The 18682-nt window shown below is 40.3% G+C and overlaps 2 protein-coding genes across 2 annotated transcripts; both read right to left on the bottom strand.

Annotated features, from left to right (window-relative positions):
- Nucleotides 1-448: 448 nt before the first annotated feature.
- Nucleotides 449-11712, bottom strand: zmynd12 (zinc finger, MYND-type containing 12; the record flags this gene model as incomplete). Its single annotated transcript, XM_080443827.1, has 8 exons — nt 449-594; nt 3036-3181; nt 4858-4951; nt 5449-5571; nt 6088-6257; nt 6492-6663; nt 7351-7492; nt 11573-11712. The coding sequence occupies 8 exons, from the start codon at nt 11710-11712 to the stop codon at nt 463-465; spliced, it is 1119 nt and encodes a 372-aa protein (XP_080299953.1). The 3' UTR covers nt 449-462.
- Nucleotides 11713-12475: 763 nt separating this feature from the next.
- emp3b (epithelial membrane protein 3b (MAM blood group)) lies at nt 12476-16736 on the bottom strand. Its single transcript, XM_080445808.1, has 5 exons — nt 16561-16736; nt 15317-15404; nt 14950-15052; nt 13805-13945; nt 12476-13172 (listed from the first exon to the last, which is right to left on the bottom strand). The coding sequence occupies exons 2-5, from the start codon at nt 15392-15394 to the stop codon at nt 12997-12999; spliced, it is 498 nt and encodes a 165-aa protein (XP_080301934.1). The 5' UTR covers nt 15395-15404; nt 16561-16736; the 3' UTR covers nt 12476-12996.
- Between the last annotated feature and the right edge of the window lie 1946 nt (nt 16737-18682).

The raw sequence follows: 18682 nt of genomic DNA, 5'->3' as shown, positions 1-18682 counted from the left end.
TAAAATGGAGTTTGAAGTTACAATGGGTTTGTATAGGAAGGGGGCGTGTCTGATAAAATGAATAGCAAATATCTAGATACTGAATCGAGCAACTTAAAAACTGTCTGGGGGGCTCACAAAGGCTTGAGTAGATGATAAAATCACCAAAGTTTTTTTTTAAAGTGAAATATCCCTTTAAGCCCTATTCATTGTAGGACCAATAGCGAAAGTAGCCAATCTACAAGCTCACGACGTGTCACATTGTGAGCTTGACATTGAAACGTATTTTTACGTTTTGAAATGCTTGCATTTTTGAATTTTTTGGACCATTTTCGCCTAAAATAACATGCCCAGAAGAAGGACGTCAGCCAGGTTGAAAGTGGTTAACCATGGGGCAGCAGTGTGAGAGACCACAGAGGAGGGCAACAGTCTGGTGCATGCACTGTAACAGGGAACTGGGTAGAGATGGGCAGGGCAGGCCGGTCAGCCTGTGCCGTTATTGGGGTGTGTGGGTTCTCTCAGTACCAGTTGCAGCAGGTCCTGAATAGGCTCTGTCAGGTTGTGGTTTGGGTCTAGCTTGCTCAACTGCAGGGCCCTGCTGCCAAAATCCAGGGCCTGACACAAAAAAAAAATGGAAATAAACAAACAGGCTACAGCTGTTATACTGTTCGGGCGGAGTAAAGCTCACTTATATAATATTGTGAATTGGGGCCGTGTGTATCCCAGTGGGTCTCACTGACACTCTCACTCCTGATCACTTCAGATGACTGGCTGGCTGGCTGGCTGGCTACCCCATGGTCCTTTACACTGGATGTGCGAAAGATAATGTGGATCGGAGAATGATGTTGGATAATGTTGGATAACTATAGTTGCTTGTTCATATTTTTGTTATTTAAATTCGTTTTTCTTGATCAAAATGTTAAGAATGTTACAGCTTGTTTAGACAGATGCTAGGCCTGATGTTTACCTAATATCCTATTTTCTTTAGAGGCACTATTGTTCTCTTTGCACTCTACTTAAGAGACTATTTACCTGGTTGTTTGTTGACTAGGGTTCATGCTCTGGTTTGGCACTTGTAAGTGGCCCTGTATAAGAGTGTCTGCTAAAAAGCAAAATTGTAATTGTAATAATCTTGACAACCTAGTGTAACAACTCTAGTGTAAAAATGTAATGTGATTTCTGGAGACATTTACCGATAGCAGGGGACTTATTATTCTTTAGAATGTGCATTATGATTAAGCAATCAAAAAAGCATCTCAGCCCTCAATGGTTCTGGAACTTCTGGCCTCACTTGGCCTTATTTTCAACAGAAAGAGTTGTCAGTTGAGGCATAAATCAGGTGCTGTAAGTGACTATTTATTTATTTTTGGTTAAAAAAACGAAACGTTTTTTATTAAAATGTTAGTAATTATAAAGTACTTGTTCAGTAACATGGGCCTCCCTGTCTCTCCAGCCCTTTAGTAAACAGAAAATACATTTTCAGGTGGGACACCAATTTCATCCAATCAGGAGAAAGAACCCATTTATCACCTTAAATTTTATAGCGTTCCAGTTTTTTTTTGTCTCATCACTTCCAATTTAATTGTTTATCCTGTATCTGTATGAGTTCTCACTCCTGATTGGATAAAATTAGTATGCCGACCTGAAAATGTATTTTCTGTTTATAAATAGCCGGAGAGACGGCGGGGAGACCCCTGTTACTGAACAAACACTATTGCAATGATTACTATGGGAATTATAGAGTTATTTAGCACTTATTACAAAAACAACCCAAAACAATCACTCTCAGCACCTTTAGCTTAGGATGCATAAAATTACCCCCCAATGTTGTTCTCCTGCGCAAACAGTGTTTCTCTATTATTCCACAGCTAGCTGGAGTGGCTGGAGTGTTTTGTTTTCTTTAGGACAGTAAATCAGAGAAACAGGAAATGGCATGATAGATGATACCCCAAACTGCTGACACTAGGCAATCTGTGAATTTGACTAGAATGCAAATAAATGCTATTAGAGAGCATGAACATCATGCCCATGGGCCTTTGGCAGGTGAAAATGCACCCCTTAAAAGGTTGTCTTTTGCATTAAATGTCTGATCTGTGGTATAGCAGCTCTCCTCACTTCATACATTTGCAACATTATACACAGCCAGGACAGCAAAGGGCACGATGACAATGTACACAGACACACACAACCAGACACACACGCACGCACGCACACATGCATGCACACAAACACAAGCTCACACGCACACATGCAGATCAGCACTCAGCCAAGTCCAACTACATCCTGGCATTGAGCCACTAGTGTAGTGTGGGAAATGGAGGAACTGGCCTATGAATGGTAAATAAACACAACTGAACTACAAGACGGGATATATAAATACAGACAGGAACTGGTGAAAAGATTTGATCAAAAGTCTTGAATGGATATTAAAGACATGTTGAGAGTGTATCATGGTTTATCTGGTTTATCCCTCCCTGACCTGCTAAACTCAAAAGACCCGGACAGGGTTTTAAGTCTGTGACAATCACCTGTTTGATACAGAACAGGCCTGCAGTAGTATTCACGTAATTTGTTGCTGTCTCTGAGATGTCAGTCAACCCACCACTGAAATGCAGCACACTTAATTTACCTCCAACATAGTGTGTGATAAGCCATATATAATTCTTGACATGTACTGTCATGAAACCGGTGAGTGAAGTCAGGACAGAGAGGCGATAGGATCAACTCCCTGACTAATCCTACTACCCGACAATCCAGTGTGATACTCTTTAAGGCTTTAGTAATTACAGCTAATTCTGCCTCGAGACGACACAGTGTAGTAGGATTGTGCACGTGGGGGGAATGTGGAAAATGTGTCACAGTGTCAAAATTGAAGCGACAATCTTCACAATGCAAACGCACACACGCGCACACGCACACACACACACACACACACACACACACACACACACACACACACACACACACACACACACACACACACACACACACACACACACACACAGTACAGTATATGTAAAACAGTGTTCCAAGTGATCTCTTTGTGGTGCCCTCACCTTCAGGCGGTCTCCTCCTAGATACCACAGCATGGCCAGGCAATGGGCTACCAGGGCAGTCTGTGCTGTGTCCTGCCTGAAGTCCTTCTCTCCAGCATCCAGTATGGTTGTGAGCATGTGGTCCACCTCAGCCTGCTGGGCCTTGTCTAAGAGGGGTCCAATCAAACGGAAACATAAAAAAGGCACATGACAGATGTAGGCATGACCACCTGAGAATATCCATAAACAAAATCATATTTATTCATACACCCTTCATTTATTTTTGTCAGGATGGTCACTGGATGGTCACATGATGGTCACTGTTGCAACCCGTAAACACAAAGCAAGAGGACACAGGAACTAAGAGTGAGATGACGTGCTAACTAATATCAGCTCAACCAGGTCACACACCTCAGCGGCTGATTAAGAAGCTTGGGTAAATTGTATTGAGGCTAACTGGCTAGTATCACATCCTACTACTATCCTATCCTATTACTGTCTCCAGTTGCTACTGGAGACAGTAATAATGATGCAGACAGAGGACACCCAAAGACATGTCAGTGATGCTCCTTAAGTCAGCTGCCATGACTGCTGGTGTTAAGACAGCGCAGTAGGCTAACATGGCTAAATATAGTATCGCTGACCCTATTTTCAGTGATACGCCAATGGAGCTCCATGCTCTCTGGGCTGGAGGGAGAGATGCTGACATCATCTAACAGAGCTTCAGTGGCAGAATGGCGCAATAAAAGTGCAATTTTCTCAGCTGTATCACCAACACTTGATAAGGTGGATCCTTAAGCACCTAAGGTGCATCTCAGGTCCTTAAATTAAATCCTCATTTCCTACGCTTGCATTCTTTCCTTGCATGTTAGTCCCTCCTACTGAGGAATCATCAGAAATGAGAAGAGGAGAGAGGAAAGGAGGACATCTTGTTTGGAGAAGTGGGACGTAAATTCCTCTGAAGTGTCATGTCGTGCAACGTCCATCTATGATGACAACAACACAGCCCTCCCTTGTAGGTGCGTTATATTGACAGCTGGAGCGGCGGGGCCCGGGGGCATCACACATCATGCAGTTCAGCTTGAAAAGACTTGGAGTAAAGTGAAAAAAGGAGCAGACCTATAGCACCTACATATTTATGGTTTAAGTGATTATATAATTAGGCTGACACATGCAGTGAGTTGAGAAATATGGCAGGGCTGCCAACTACCACTTCATGTTTCATACCACATGGCATAGACCTCTGATTTCTTATGTAGGCCTACTAATGTAGTTTCCCAGACATTCCATATATATATTTTTTTTTTTATCTACGGTAATCACAAGTGGGTGTTTATAAAATCATAACATATGTATGGCCAATTCCCATATGTATCTATTCCTTAACCTTGTGATTTCAAAAATACCACTTGTAGAGCCTATGAGAGCTCAATATAGACCCACAATGAACACAGAATTTGTGTTCATCGTGTAGCATGTAACGTATTGGGCCCTTTAAATACATAGAGGAATTCCACAAAATCTTTAAATATACGGCATTCATGCATTCTCCAGCTGCCAATAAAGTTTTAATATACAATGTTATGGTTTATAAAGGATAGTAACAGATGTTGCAGTCATAAACACATCAAAGTACAATACCATTTTAATATGCTGAGTTTCATTCATGCAGAAAATATTTTCCTCAGATCTTCTAGTGTTTATTTGATATTATATTGCATCTTGTTTGTTCTTTAATCATGTTATATGTAGTAAAGCCATGGTCCATTTATGTGTACAATAAAGTTTCTATTATATTCTATTCTTTTCTATTCTATTCTATTCTATTCAAAACAGCACTTACCAAGAGGAGCTTCAAATGACACAATGGATTTTTGGGCATCATCAGTGTGCCTCTCAAACTGTTTGGTCTGATGAGAATGCCATGTACTTGCCACCTACAATGCGAAGACAAATCCAGGTACAAAGACAAATTAAATAGCGCGCCCACTATCCAGTTATAGTGTTATAGTTGAGGTCTTTCTCTGCAGTGCCTGCTGTGCCTTATGTTGTCTCAATCTTGGGTTCCCTAATATACCTATGTCTCATTAGAGAAAACATAAAAGTGTTTAGATGCACTTGGTTGCAGTCTCTGTCCACCCAATTAGAAATGACACTTTTAGGGCTGGAAAGCAAGCAAGTGACTACACCTACTGTACCTTAGGTACAAACATTATTGACATTTCTGCCCACTCAGGTCATACTAACTTATGTATTTCATCATCAGTCAGGGAGGCAGGCAAGGCATGTTTATATGTTTAGCATGTGTCATACATAAAGGTAATTCAAAGTGCATTAAAAGACATAAAAGGTTTTTTAAAAGCACAGCGGAAGGCATAAAAAGCACAATAGAAGGCATACATTCCAATAAAGCCAAAATATAAATATAAAATACCTCAGAGTATAAGGAATGAGCAATGGGCATCTTCCCCTGTTTCACAAACACGTTTGCCATGAGAAAGTAGCCGCTGCAGGTGACAGTGCTATGCAGACCGTATTCTTCACTTGCATAGTACACCTTAACACAAAAGCAGACTTGGAATCAGCTTTATTCTCTTGGTGAGAGAATAAAGAATTGCCAATAAATGCCATTTAGTATGTTTGATACCACAGATGCAATGTTGTAAGGTATAATAAAATGAATGAAGCTGAAATCAGAGGCAAGTAGTGATTTGCCTCAGAAGGTTGCAGGAGACTGACAAGTAACTAAAAGTTGGAGAACTAAATGCAGAGTTCTAAAAGGATACAATTCTAACCCACTGGGTACAAATGTAATCAAATGTAAGCCATATTCGTAAAAATGGGAACCAATTCAGAATACAATCATATGAGAATAAAACTGAAACGAGATTAATCAAACAGGAATACAAATTGTATCGGCGTCACAGGTTAAAAATATAACTCATTACAATCAGTGACACAACCCATCACTAAACATAATAACAAGTCAAAGCTCAGCACAGATGTTAAATGTTTCATTGACTTGACAGTATGTTGCCAAAATCATTGGCACGCTGGCAGCGAAGATACTGACATCATTGGCGAAGCTGAGCAGGGCGGCCTCCAGGTTCCCTTTGGCAGTGTAGAGCCTACCCAGGTTCCTGTGCAGCTGATGGCGGACTGCCTGGCCGCAGTCTGGGTTCTTCATCACTGTCCACTCTGCATGGGATAAGTGCTCCTCTGCCTGGGGTAGACTGCCTAGACCTTATTTTATTTTATTAGATATATTATTTGCACAGATCACACATGCAGAGGCATACAATAAACAAGCACACATGCAAGCCTGCACACACAAACGAGCACAAATGCACAGAACTATGCATTACACATTCTTTGCATGCCACAGGGAAAGGGATCAATCTGATCAGCACCTCAAGACAAAACCAAACACTAGAATTATTGTTGATATGGAATATCAGTAATAAATGTCCTCCTCACCCACGTGGGCTTCACCCAGCAGCAGGTAGGCAGGGACCAGCTGGACGGCGCTAGGACCATAAACGTCCATGGCACACCGCAGGGAGAGTTGGGCAGCCGGCAGAGCCTCCTGATACTTTCCCTCAGAAAGCTTGCTCTGGGCCACCTCCCTGGAGATCTCTATCAGCTGCTCCTGGGAAACCAAACACCAGATGCGTTTCTATTGCAAAAAGACAGTAGGACAGTCCCCGCTGCTTTTTCTATGTAGATCATTTGGAAATCTGAGGTGGAAACCAATGGTGGAATTTGATCCTATAAGCCAGCTGAGGGTCCATCTGGGTTTGAATGGATGCAGAAAGCTTAGCCAATCTTTGTGGTAAAGATACATTTGTTGTACAAAAACAGACATATTTTTAAAAGTCTTTATATATAAACATCCAAACATAGAGCTGGCAATTGATATGGAAAAGGCAACGTGACTGGGCCAGACAGTGGGCCAATAGAGCCTTTTCTCAATCCCTGTACAAAAATAAAAAATATTATAGAGGAAACATTGATTTCAGCAGTGGTAAAAACAAAGAAAAGTGCAGAGATCTGCCTAGATTTAGCTGTAGTAGATGTAAATATGGCAATATGTTGCAAATTATTTAGATCCTTTATAAGGCCTCTGTGGAGTTTCCTCATGACTTTTGTCAATGGTATATGACTTGATATATGACTTGGTGGTATATTTATTTGTATGCATATTTGCAAACGTGTCACAGCTATGAGTGTTAATGAATAGGCTGTGAGGTAGGACTCTGACTAACAGCATTGTGAGTGCACCCAGTCAACCATCCGTGTTATGTCCCCTGGGACACCAAATACAGTAACTCCTCACCTGTTGGAGCAGTGTTTGGGCGCGGCGGACGTCACGATCACTCAGTAGGGAATAGAAGGGTGGCGGGGTGCGAATGGGAACAAGCAGCTGACAGATCCGCTCATGGATCCCCACCCAGTCAGCACGCTGGTGCTCTGTGTCACTAAAGGGGAAAATAGAAACACAAGGCAGTACAGGCCTACTGTACGCTGCATTCAAGTATGAAAATTGGCACCCTTCTGTCCTTTCCTCTCCCCCTCCCACATGGTCCTGCATGGGGCACATACAAGGAATTTATACTTGGCGCATAAATGCAGTGGGCTATACAGAACACAAGATGGTCTCTATGGTCCAATGAGATGCGTTGTCTTGAATCCGATTTCTTTGGTATGGACTAATCTAACAAGTGAATTCCCCTAAATACAGTTGGACTGTATCCACTCTGTCACTCGGCTTACTCTGGTTAATATGGTAGTTTTCTTTTTATGGTACTTTTTTTTGTCCCTTTATAATATCTATCTATATCTATATCTATATCTATATATCTATATATCTATATATCTATATATCTATATATCTATATATCTATATATCTATAAATATATGTTCATATATATATATATATATATATATATATATATATATATATATATATATATATATATATATATATATATATATATATATATACATATATATATAAGAACCCTTGTAAGGCTGCAGCCATCCCCTTACCAAGTGCATGCACTATTGATTATCTGTTTCTTTGTTTCTTGTTCCCGATGATGAAGTACGTAGGTGTGCTTGCATAGTTGATGGTACCATCGGGTTGCAAGAAAAAATACATTGTGTCAGTGTTAGTGAACTCAATCCAGAGATTTGTTGCCCCTCTTCAGACAGCATCCAGGCTGTGCAGGTCAGGATTATCCAGCCTCTTTGTGCAAGCTACCAGCTCAGTGGCCTTGTGGTTAGAGTGTCCGCCCAGAGATTGGGAGGTCAGGGTTAAATTTCCTGGCCGGGTCATACCAAAGACTATAAAATGGAGACCTATGCCTCCCTGCTTGGCACTCAGCATCAAGGGTTGGATTGGAGTCCCTGTGACATACTTGCGTCATGTCCAGGGGGTGTACTTGTACATCATGGCTGGGGGATGTACTTGTACATCAAGCTGACTCACGCTGCCCTATGGGCCACAGGGCTCGGCAAGGCGTACTACTACTTGTGCGAGCTATGGAGATTTTGTACATCCATATAGTTTCCCTTGAAAGATTTGGAGGGCTTTCTTGGTGAGATAGACATCTTTGATGCTGTTTGACAGGAACTGTTTCGCTGAAACTTTACCCAAAGGTGTGTCATTTTCCACATGGTAAGTAGTTGGAGGCTTGCCAACCTAGAATCTCTTCCGTTTGGCCTCCTTGGCGAGATAGACGTCAGCTCATCTTTGATGCTGTTTGGCAGGAACTGTTTTGCTGAAACTTTCCTCAGTGGTGTGTCATGTTGCACACGCGTCGGAGGCTTGCCACCCTGGAATCTCTTCTGTGTGGCCTCCTTGAGTAAAGATGGGAGATTGCAGTGGTCATACTCATATAGTCGATCTCCCTATACTCTTTGGACTTGCTGTCCAGTGTGGCTGTGCAGTGGTCAGCCTACTGGGCACATGACCCATGATGGCTTTCCAATTCCATACACCACTGCCATTCTGCCTTAGTTTACAAGGGACAACCATCACTGGTAGCATTTTGTGGTTGCTGATCATTGCTGATCATTGCCAAAGTCATCACTAGTCCTTTCCTGGTTGGGCAGCTCCTTGATTATGGTCATGAGCCGGTCTTGTCTGTGCATAGCAGGTCACCACTCACTGTGAAGATGAGTAGGTGGGCGGTGAACTTGTGCTGGCCAATTAGGCCAATGGCTTCTTTCATATTGATTGGCTCCCGCAAAGTTTCCCAGAGTTCGTTGTAGACACTTTTATGACAAGTAAGACGCGCGAACGCGGGAAGCGAACGCAGCTCGAAAATAACATAGCAAGAAGAAATCTAAAACTGTCCTCAAACTAAGGCGTTTTCAACTTGCCATCCGGCCTGAAATATGCACAAATGACATGGAATTTTTAGATATCCCAATAGATGAACTCGTCTAGATGCTTTTAGATGTGTTATTTCTCTCAGAGGAGTGTAATGAGTCACCCAGGGGCAGGCGGATTTCAGCCACACTGTAGTGCACTCTGAGATCTGTCAGCAGCCAATGAGAGCGTGAGTCACATGGGGGCGCGGCTGCACACAGGCAGTGCACACAATACTGCACACAGACGGACACACACACAACCCGAGCACGGTTTCATAGTAAGCTCCACTCGCGCCTCCTTCCGCTGCGTTCGCGAACACATTTGTGAATAAAGCTATTGGTAAACATTTATTTAGCAGATTGTTCACATATTTGGCTAACTTTCCCTAACTAATGCTAATGGTACACACACACACACACACACACACACACACACACACACACACACACACACACACACACACACACACACACACACACACACACACACACACACACACACACACACACACACACACACAGCGCGCACGCACACACACACACACACACACACACACACACACACACACACACACACACACACACACACACACACACACACACACACACACACACACACACACACACACACACACACACACACACACACACACACCTACTGTGAAATTAGTCAGCCAACTGCTTTGCCCAATGGCGTTACAGATGATTAATCATGCAGAAATGTAAGCCTATGTTCCTTTTTTAATTTGTCTTTCCCACAAAGTTGCTGATTCATATTTTCTGGTCTGTGCATAATATTCAAGTAGGTTTTTTTTTGCCACTGAACAGGTGGGTTGAGTTAGCTGGTTTGTACAGTGCAGAGATATATTGTTTTATTGTTTATTTACTCTGTCACATATTAGGCAACCGTGCAATGTGTATTTGGTTTGTGTTTTTATTTTAGCTTTATTTTCTGAATAATAGCTTTTTAATCACCAACCTCTCTCTCTCTCTCTCTCTCTCTCTCTCTCTCTCTCTCTCTCTCTCTCTCTCTCTCTCTCTCTCTCTCTCTCTCTCTCTCTCTCTCTCTCTCTCTCTCTCTCTATATATATATATATATATATATGTGTGTATTTATATATATACACACACATATATATACACACAGCGCGTGCGCGCGCGCGCGTGTGTGTGTGTGTATATATGTGTGTGTGTGTGTGTGTGTGTGTGTGTGTGTGTGTGTGTGTGTGTGTGTGTGTGTGTGTGTGTGTGTGTGTGTGTGTGTGTGTGTGTGTGTGTGTGTGTGTGTGAGTGTGTGAGTGTGTGCGCGTGCTGTATAGACATATATACAGACAGCTCCTCCCACATGTTTTCCCTTTCCCTCATCCTTTGTTTTTTGCAGCATACTTGAGGGGTGTGTTGTGTACAATGTTCCATTGATTCATGAAATGCGCGTCACATGAAACGCATTCGAGAGGCTTGGAAAGACACCATTGACTGTAAAAAAAAAAGAAAAGAAAAAAAAAGGAGAAGAAAAAAAAGAAAAATAACAAACACAAGGTTGGAGAGCTGGGGGGGGGGGGGTATAGAAGTTGGTTGTTGTAAGCTCCCCTCTAATAAGAGAATGGCTTTAGTGGCTCATCCCCTGTAAACCCAGACAGGAGCAAAGCCTGTCTCCAAATGCAGTAGAACTCTTCTTGACTCCAGTGTCGCACAGCAGAGGGAAGTTTCCTTCTTTGATGTCTGTGTCTCAGAGATTTATAAGTTCTACTTAATTGTTGCCCCATTTTGTGATATAACAAACAGGCTGTTCTTTCACAATTCGCTGACAGTCACATGTGCAAAAAAGAAAAAAAAGAAAAAAGGAACCCTCCTTTGTGGTAAGTTCATTTCCAGCTGTTCGTCTCCCTCTGCCACATTCTCACATGCAGTTTCTCATGCCAAAACGTTCCATCAGTGTTGTTAAGTCTTGTGAGCAATGATGCCACCTAGTGTTCAAACTATAGACATTCCAACAGCTCATTTATGAGCAATACAACTTCGTCAAATAGTTGTTATAGTTCATTTGATTTAAAACATATCATTTAAAATCAAATGATAGAAAACATCATCATCATCATCATCATCATCATCATCACCATTATCATCATCATCATCATCAACAACAACAACAACAAATACAATACAACACAGAACTCACCAGTAGAATGTGACACGACACTTGGTGCATTGCAGGTGTGCTGGTTTTTGACAAACTTCACATAACCTTTTTACACCTTTAGCGTTTGCAAGAGGATTTGTTGTGGATATCTCCCCTGAAGCTTGATGTTTACCAGGCATTTCCACGACAAAATTTACACTTTTTGTACTAATTTATGCACTCACAGGTATGTAATGTTAGCTACAACCACCAGTCTAACAACAAGAGCTTTCTGTTTATGGCAAACTCAGTGGTACGCTTTCAGTTGTCATGGCGATCATAATCTTTGAACTTGTGCATTTCCGTTCAATCTACGAACCAAACACCAGTTCAAATGTACTTGAGTAAAAGTAATATTGGCATCTTAAAGTACCAAAAGTAGAAAGAAAGTACTCATTATGCAGAATGTCCATTTCAAATGTATAAAACGTACAAATCTTTAGAAAATAGCAGATCTACAAGCTCATAGTGAGCTTGCAGTTTGGCTATTTTCGAAATGTACAGGGCTGAACTGGGTAATGTATGTTTTGTAATAATAATCAAAATCTACAGTAACTAAAGTTTTCAAATAATTGTAGTGGAGAAAAAGTATAATATTTGCCTCCGAGATGTAGTGGAGTAGAAGTTAAAGTACTGAAAATTGGAAATACTCCAAGTAAAGTAAAAAAAATACTTCAAAATTGTACTTAAGTACAGTCCTTGAGTAAATGTTCTTAGTTACTTTACACCGCTGCCAAACACTGTTATGACAACTTCCTCTGTAATTAAATTCAGACATTTGGATAATTAGGATACATTTTCATTAACAACACCAGCTATTCACAATAACATTTGTAAAAAGCATGACAAATTCAAACAGTTTCGGAAGGCTATACCGACCAACCTGTAGAATGAAGGCAAGAATTCAGTTTATTCCTGTGACATTTTTATTGAGATATTTTGGAGGCACTAGATATTAGACATTACACATGAGCGATAGGTACAAAAATATATTTTTAAACTTTACTCTAAAGATAAGTCAAAGCAACTCTAGTGCCATTTAAATCTAAACCTTGTCAGAAAAAGAGAATGAGGAAAGAAAACGTACATATAATACTCCTTTGGCACTTGTCTTAATTTTTCAACATGAATAAATACTATTTTTTAAATAGGATAATCAGCCATTGCGTTCTACGTTGGGACTTAAAAGGCTGCTACATAAGGTATATATGCCTGTATTTTCTTGTATTATAAAAAAAACATGTATACATACATTTGTCAAAGCCTGAACAATCAACAGAGGCACCATTAACAGCATACCTATGTGTCAAATCGTTCGGATGTAGCCTGCTGCGATCGCAGCAATATGCAATATGAAAAACAGCCATATCATTTAGTTTTTGTTCAAACACTAGCTGTCCCAGTAATCCTCCTCTTCCATGCTGTTACTGTTTCTTTCGCAGATGGATGTACATGACCCCACTACACAGCAGCAGAGGCACACACACCCAGGCCAGGATGAAGCAGTAGCCAAAATGTCCTGAAAGCCTTTCTTTGGAGATCTCAAGTATCTCTTTGTGGTGTAACGTGTAGATGAGAGCTGCGGCAAACGCTGTTAGACCTGAACAGACAGTAAGGATGGTGAACATAATGCCTTTCATAAAACAAATGTATAAGCATCAGGACAAAACTCCATAATCTACAAACAGCATTTAGATGTAATTCACCATGAACACATATTCTACCTCGTTCTGGAAGGCAAGAGTGCAGTGGTGGAAGAAGTACTCACATTTTTAACTAAAAAGTACCAATACCACAATATAAAAATACTCTGTTACAAGTAAAAGTTCTGAATTCACATTTTACTTGAGTAAAAGTACATAAGTATTGGAATCAAATTGTACTTAAAGTACCAAAACTTAAGTATACTCATTGTGCAGAAAGTCCCAATTCTGGTTTCAAAATGTATAAAACATCTTTTGAAAATAGCAGATCTACAAGCTCACAACGCGTCACAGAGCGATGCGTTGTGAGCTTGTAGATCGGCTATTTTCAAATAGCTGAAATACAAAATAGGGCTTAGTTAGTTAATGTATGTTTTGTCTTAATAATCCAAATCTGCAAAGTAACTAGTAACTAAGGATAATTGTAGGGGAGTAAAAAGTACAGTATTTGCCTCTGAGATGTATTCGAGTAGAAGTAAGGGTTAGGCTAAATTGGTGCTTTGTTTGGCTCCTGTTTTCTTATCAATACCTGCAAAGACTTGACACAAGCCTGTAAAGTAGAAGAGGCCACCCTTGGACATGGTGAACAGCTGTCCCAGGAACACCAGGAACGACACAGAGGAGAAGACCAGCGACAGAACCATCAGGACCTGGATTGCCTGAAGCCACTCTGAGGGAGGAACAAGAACGCCATGCACCACACAGTCAGGTATAGACCAATACTGTCATCATTTTTACCCCCCAATAACATCTATTTTGCTTTCCTCAATTACCCTATGCATTTATTTAGTTGTTGAGGTGGATTATGGTGGGTTTTGAAATTGCAATGAAGAAAAGTAAAAAACTAAATAACAAACATCTGCACATGACTTACTGTATGTGCTTTTCCATTAGCTTTGACCCAAGGATAACGCAACATCCGTACCATGTTTGTTGGCAAAATAGTATTATTATTATTACTGGGGTGGCCATAGCTTAGTGGGTAGAGAGTCCATCTGGTAAGCGGAAGGTCACCAGTTTGTCTCTTGCTGACCCTGGTCTATGTGTCTCAAAGCACTTAACCCCTTAACTTTCCCCCCAGAGTGCTTATCATGACCATCCGAGCAGCCATCAGCTGGGTGAAGCTGAACAAAAAGACATTAACAAATGTCTCCCTTTCCCCCTTTATTATTATTATTATTTATTTTCTCCTATTTAGTCATTGTAATTTTCCCCCATGTTCGCTTAGTCCCTGTCACTGCCAACCCCTACTGCTGGTCTTGGGAAGGGTGTAGTTGACAACCACTTGTCTCCTCCAATATAAATGGAGTCGTCAGCTGCTTCTTTTCACCTGACAGTGATGAATTTCACCGGGAGGGCATAATGCGTGTGGAGGAACGCGCTATTCTTCCCAGTTCAGCTCCCTGCTGAACAGTTGCTCTGATCAAACTGAGTTGGCCCTGCGCCCTTACATGAATGAATGAATACAACTGGCCAGTTGTATTCATTCATTTGTTGTAGCGCCCAGCAGAAACATGTTTGTCAAAATGTGGTAAGTAGTACATAAATGATTCAACCCAGTTTAACTGCAGACTAATGGGAAAACAGGGTATCAAGGAACCACATATACTCCACAGCCCTGAATGGATGATGAAGCCCCTGCTTGATCAGGAGGTCAATAAAATGGTTCCTTACCAGTTTCTTGGGAGGAAGCACACAACCAGGTTCCAGTGTCATTGTCGAACCTGCAGTTGTACCACAGGTCTGAGTTCTCCAGGCCGTCCCAAACCCACCAGGACTGGACAGACAGACAGACAGACAGACAGACAGACAGACAGACAGACAGACAGACAGACAGACAGACAGACAGACAGACAGACAGACAGACAGACAGACAGACAGACAGACAGACAGACAGACAGACAGACAGACAGACAGACAGACAGACAGACAGACAGACAGACAGACAGACCAAAATATACATAATTGTATTACTTTATAATTATTGACTAATTTGATGAAGGTGAATTAGTATTAATCATGCCATCAAATTGATTTCTACCTTCTCCATGGTGGCAATGAAGAGCATAGCCAGGGTGATGAGATGCAGGAGGGTAACAAACATCAGCAAGTATGCCATTTCAAGCTCCCTGTCAAAAACATCATGTGCCCAGCATACGCATGGGAACAGCGTGAAAAGGCATCATTATTCATTATATGATCATTTTAATTTAGCACATTTGTTACTGCCACACTTGTGTTATGGTACCTTCCTGTTTTCCTTTTAAACCCAAAATGGAAAATGTGAGCAGCAAGACAAAGAATACTCTGTGTTACGTAAGACCCGTTCCAAAACAGAGTGCCAATGAACTTCTTTTTAAAACTACTCTTTGACTGGCCCATGTGTTAACATAGTACAGTGAACCTGTATTAGAGTAAGTGGGTGAGGTTCATTGAAATCAAAATGGTGTCAAAATATTTACTAAATTAACCTCAATAAACTTCTGAAGGGTGGTGTTCTGGGGTTCTTTTTCATGGCTCGGAATAAACAGCATGTTTTTGAACCTACACCTGGTGTTCATTAAAGCAAACTCTTCAGACTTCAAGTATAAAGGAAATGATGTGTTTTTACATGGTTGTTTCAAAAATGAAATGAAATGAAGACAGCTGCATCTGTAATAAGTGTAATTTTAGCCCAAAGTTGTTGAAAAGAAATCAGACAAAAAGTTAACGAGAGAGACAGAGGAAAAAAGGGACAGGATGAAATTATCTATGGATCTTTATCTTAAGGAAAAGTCCAAATGGATGGGTGTCTGTAGATCTTTATCTGAAGGAGAGGTCCAACTGGGTGGGCATGAGTACTCCATGATTGTCAAATTATATCATTACTGTACCATAGATTACACCCATCAGCCATCACAGTGAAAAGTGAATGAAAAATAATAATTCATTGGAAATTGCCCAAAAATAATCTGACTAAACTGTTTCAAAATAATGACCCAACCCTAACCCTATTATGGCAGGAATTTGACCAAGTACTGTTCCACATAGTGCACAATCATTGTCACAAAGTTTAAAGTTCAGAAATATATTGCTTTGATTCATGTTATGATCATACTTATCTTCTATCGACACTATTTTGAATGCCAGTGATTTCTTAAGCTTGGACCAGATGTAACAAAATCATTACAGTACTATTTCTGATTACTATGAGTACTATTTCTTGATTATGGCATACAATGAAAGTAGTTATCAATATCCAAGTTATATTCATAGAAACCCTTAGTAAATCAAATGTCCACTCACCTTGGTTTTAGATCTTGTTCTTCTTAATCTGACCTCACCAGCTTGCCTCACAACTCCTCAATATTATGCCCCTCTCAGTGGTCCTCTCATTTCTTGGGGAGCCACACCTCCTCTATTTTTTTTTCACCCACGCCATCCACAGTTTCCAGTGGGAGGAATGTAAGAGTTCCTAAAAAGAAACTCTAAACGCCCATTTCCTTTTGGTTGAACAGAGCTCCCTTTTTGCTCTCCCTTAAGCCTGATCTATACTCTGTCGTATGGCAGTGTGTGTCGCTCACCAAAAATAGCCGATCTACAAGCTCACAGCGTGTCACATCAGCAACGCGCTGTGAGCTTGTAGATCGGCTATTTTAGGCACGCAACACCGTCGTACGGCGGAGCGTAAATTATGCTTCACACTCCCTGGATCACAGTCCAAAAAAGAGTCAAAGCCAGACCCACCCATGGGTAGTGGAACGAGTGGCTCGACCACATGAAAAGATCCTTACTGTAAACAGTCCATTTAGAGGGAACTCTGGTACCTACAGTATAATGACCATGCTGCCACTCCTCAACCATCTGTGTTGTGAATCATATGAAAAATAAACATGCAGCTACTGTATAGCTTAATTTTTCATTTTTTTTTACTGCAGGCCAGGGGATAATGTGAGTGAGAATGGAATGTAGGCCGTTAGGGCTGTAAATAAGACCTGTGCTATTTTACTTGTCTAGTACTGTGGTTCCCAAACAGTGGGTTGGGACCCATTTGTGGGTCGTGAGTAAAACTTTGCTGTGAATGAAAGAAATATGTATTCTTATTTCAAAAGTATAGATATACTGTATAGGCTATAGGCCTATATATATATATTTCATTAAAAATAATAATCAAACATTGTTTTTAAAGAATTTCATAATGAAAGAAATTCCATAAATGTAAAAAAAAAGTAGTGAAAATAGCCGATCTACAACCTCAGAAAACAGCGGGTTGGGACCCATTTGTGGGTCACTCACGAGTAAAACATTTTTCTTTTGGTTCCTAAATAAAAAAAAGATGTATTCTTATTTCAAAAGATAAAAGAAATTTACATTATATTATTATTAGGCTATTATTATTATTGATTTTATTTTTCTGTATCTGCTACCCCCCAAATAACAACAACAACAACAAAAACATGTCACTCAGTTTGTTTACTATAAGTTTGCGCTCAAAGGACTGCCATGGAGATAAGCTTTTTTGTGTTTTATACTTTTGACAGATACAGTAGCTATGCTTTATTAAAAAGCAAAGTCTTTAGTCCTCTCTTGAAAGCTTTAGAGTAGGTGACTTTTCACTGAATTATCAAACTGCCAGCAGTTTGACAACTTTAGTGTGGCAAAAGGGGTCAACTTTCACCTCTATCATCCATAAATGAAAGTACATGTGTCACCACATGGGTGGCTGCTTTAAAGCAGAGAGGAAAGATGGACTTATTATCCTTAGGGAAGTCAAGGGAATATTCACATAAGTCATGCAGTTAAGTGTTCATCATAGAATGATTTGCAGTGATGTAAAAGTAACTAAGTACATTTACTAAAGTACTGTACTTAAGTCCAATTTTGAGGTATTTTTTACTTACTGGAGTATTTCCTGTTTTCAGAACTTTTACTTCTACTCCACTACACCTCAGAGGCAAATATTGTACTTTTACTTCACTACAATTATTTAAAAACTTTTAGTTACTAGTTACTTTGTAGATTTAGATTATTATTACAAAACATACGTTACTTCAACCCTGTATACATTTCTGCCATTTGAAAATAGACATCTACAAGCTCACAATGCTTCGCGATGCTACGCATTGTGAGCTTGTAGATCTGCTATTTTCAAAAGATTTTTATATACTTTTTTGGACATTTGAAACTAAATGGGACATTCTGCATAATGAGTACTTTCTACTTTTGGTGCTTCAAGTTAATTTTGATACCAATACTTTTGTACTTTTACTCAAGTAAATTTAGAATTCTGGACTTTTACATGTAACAATAACAAAGTATTTCTACATTGCAGAATTGATACTTTTACTTAAGTGATAGTATTGAGTACTTTTTCCACCACTGATGATTTGTAATTGTAATGAGGAAACCCCCCGAATTACTGCAACCA

The sequence above is a fragment of the Gymnoscopelus braueri genome, assembly GCF_963280865.1.
Source record: "Gymnoscopelus braueri genome assembly, chromosome: 12".
NCBI classification, from domain to species: domain Eukaryota; kingdom Metazoa; phylum Chordata; class Actinopteri; order Myctophiformes; family Myctophidae; genus Gymnoscopelus; species Gymnoscopelus braueri.
Note: the sequence above shows the minus strand (reverse complement) of the source record. Positions and strands in the feature narration are given on the sequence as shown.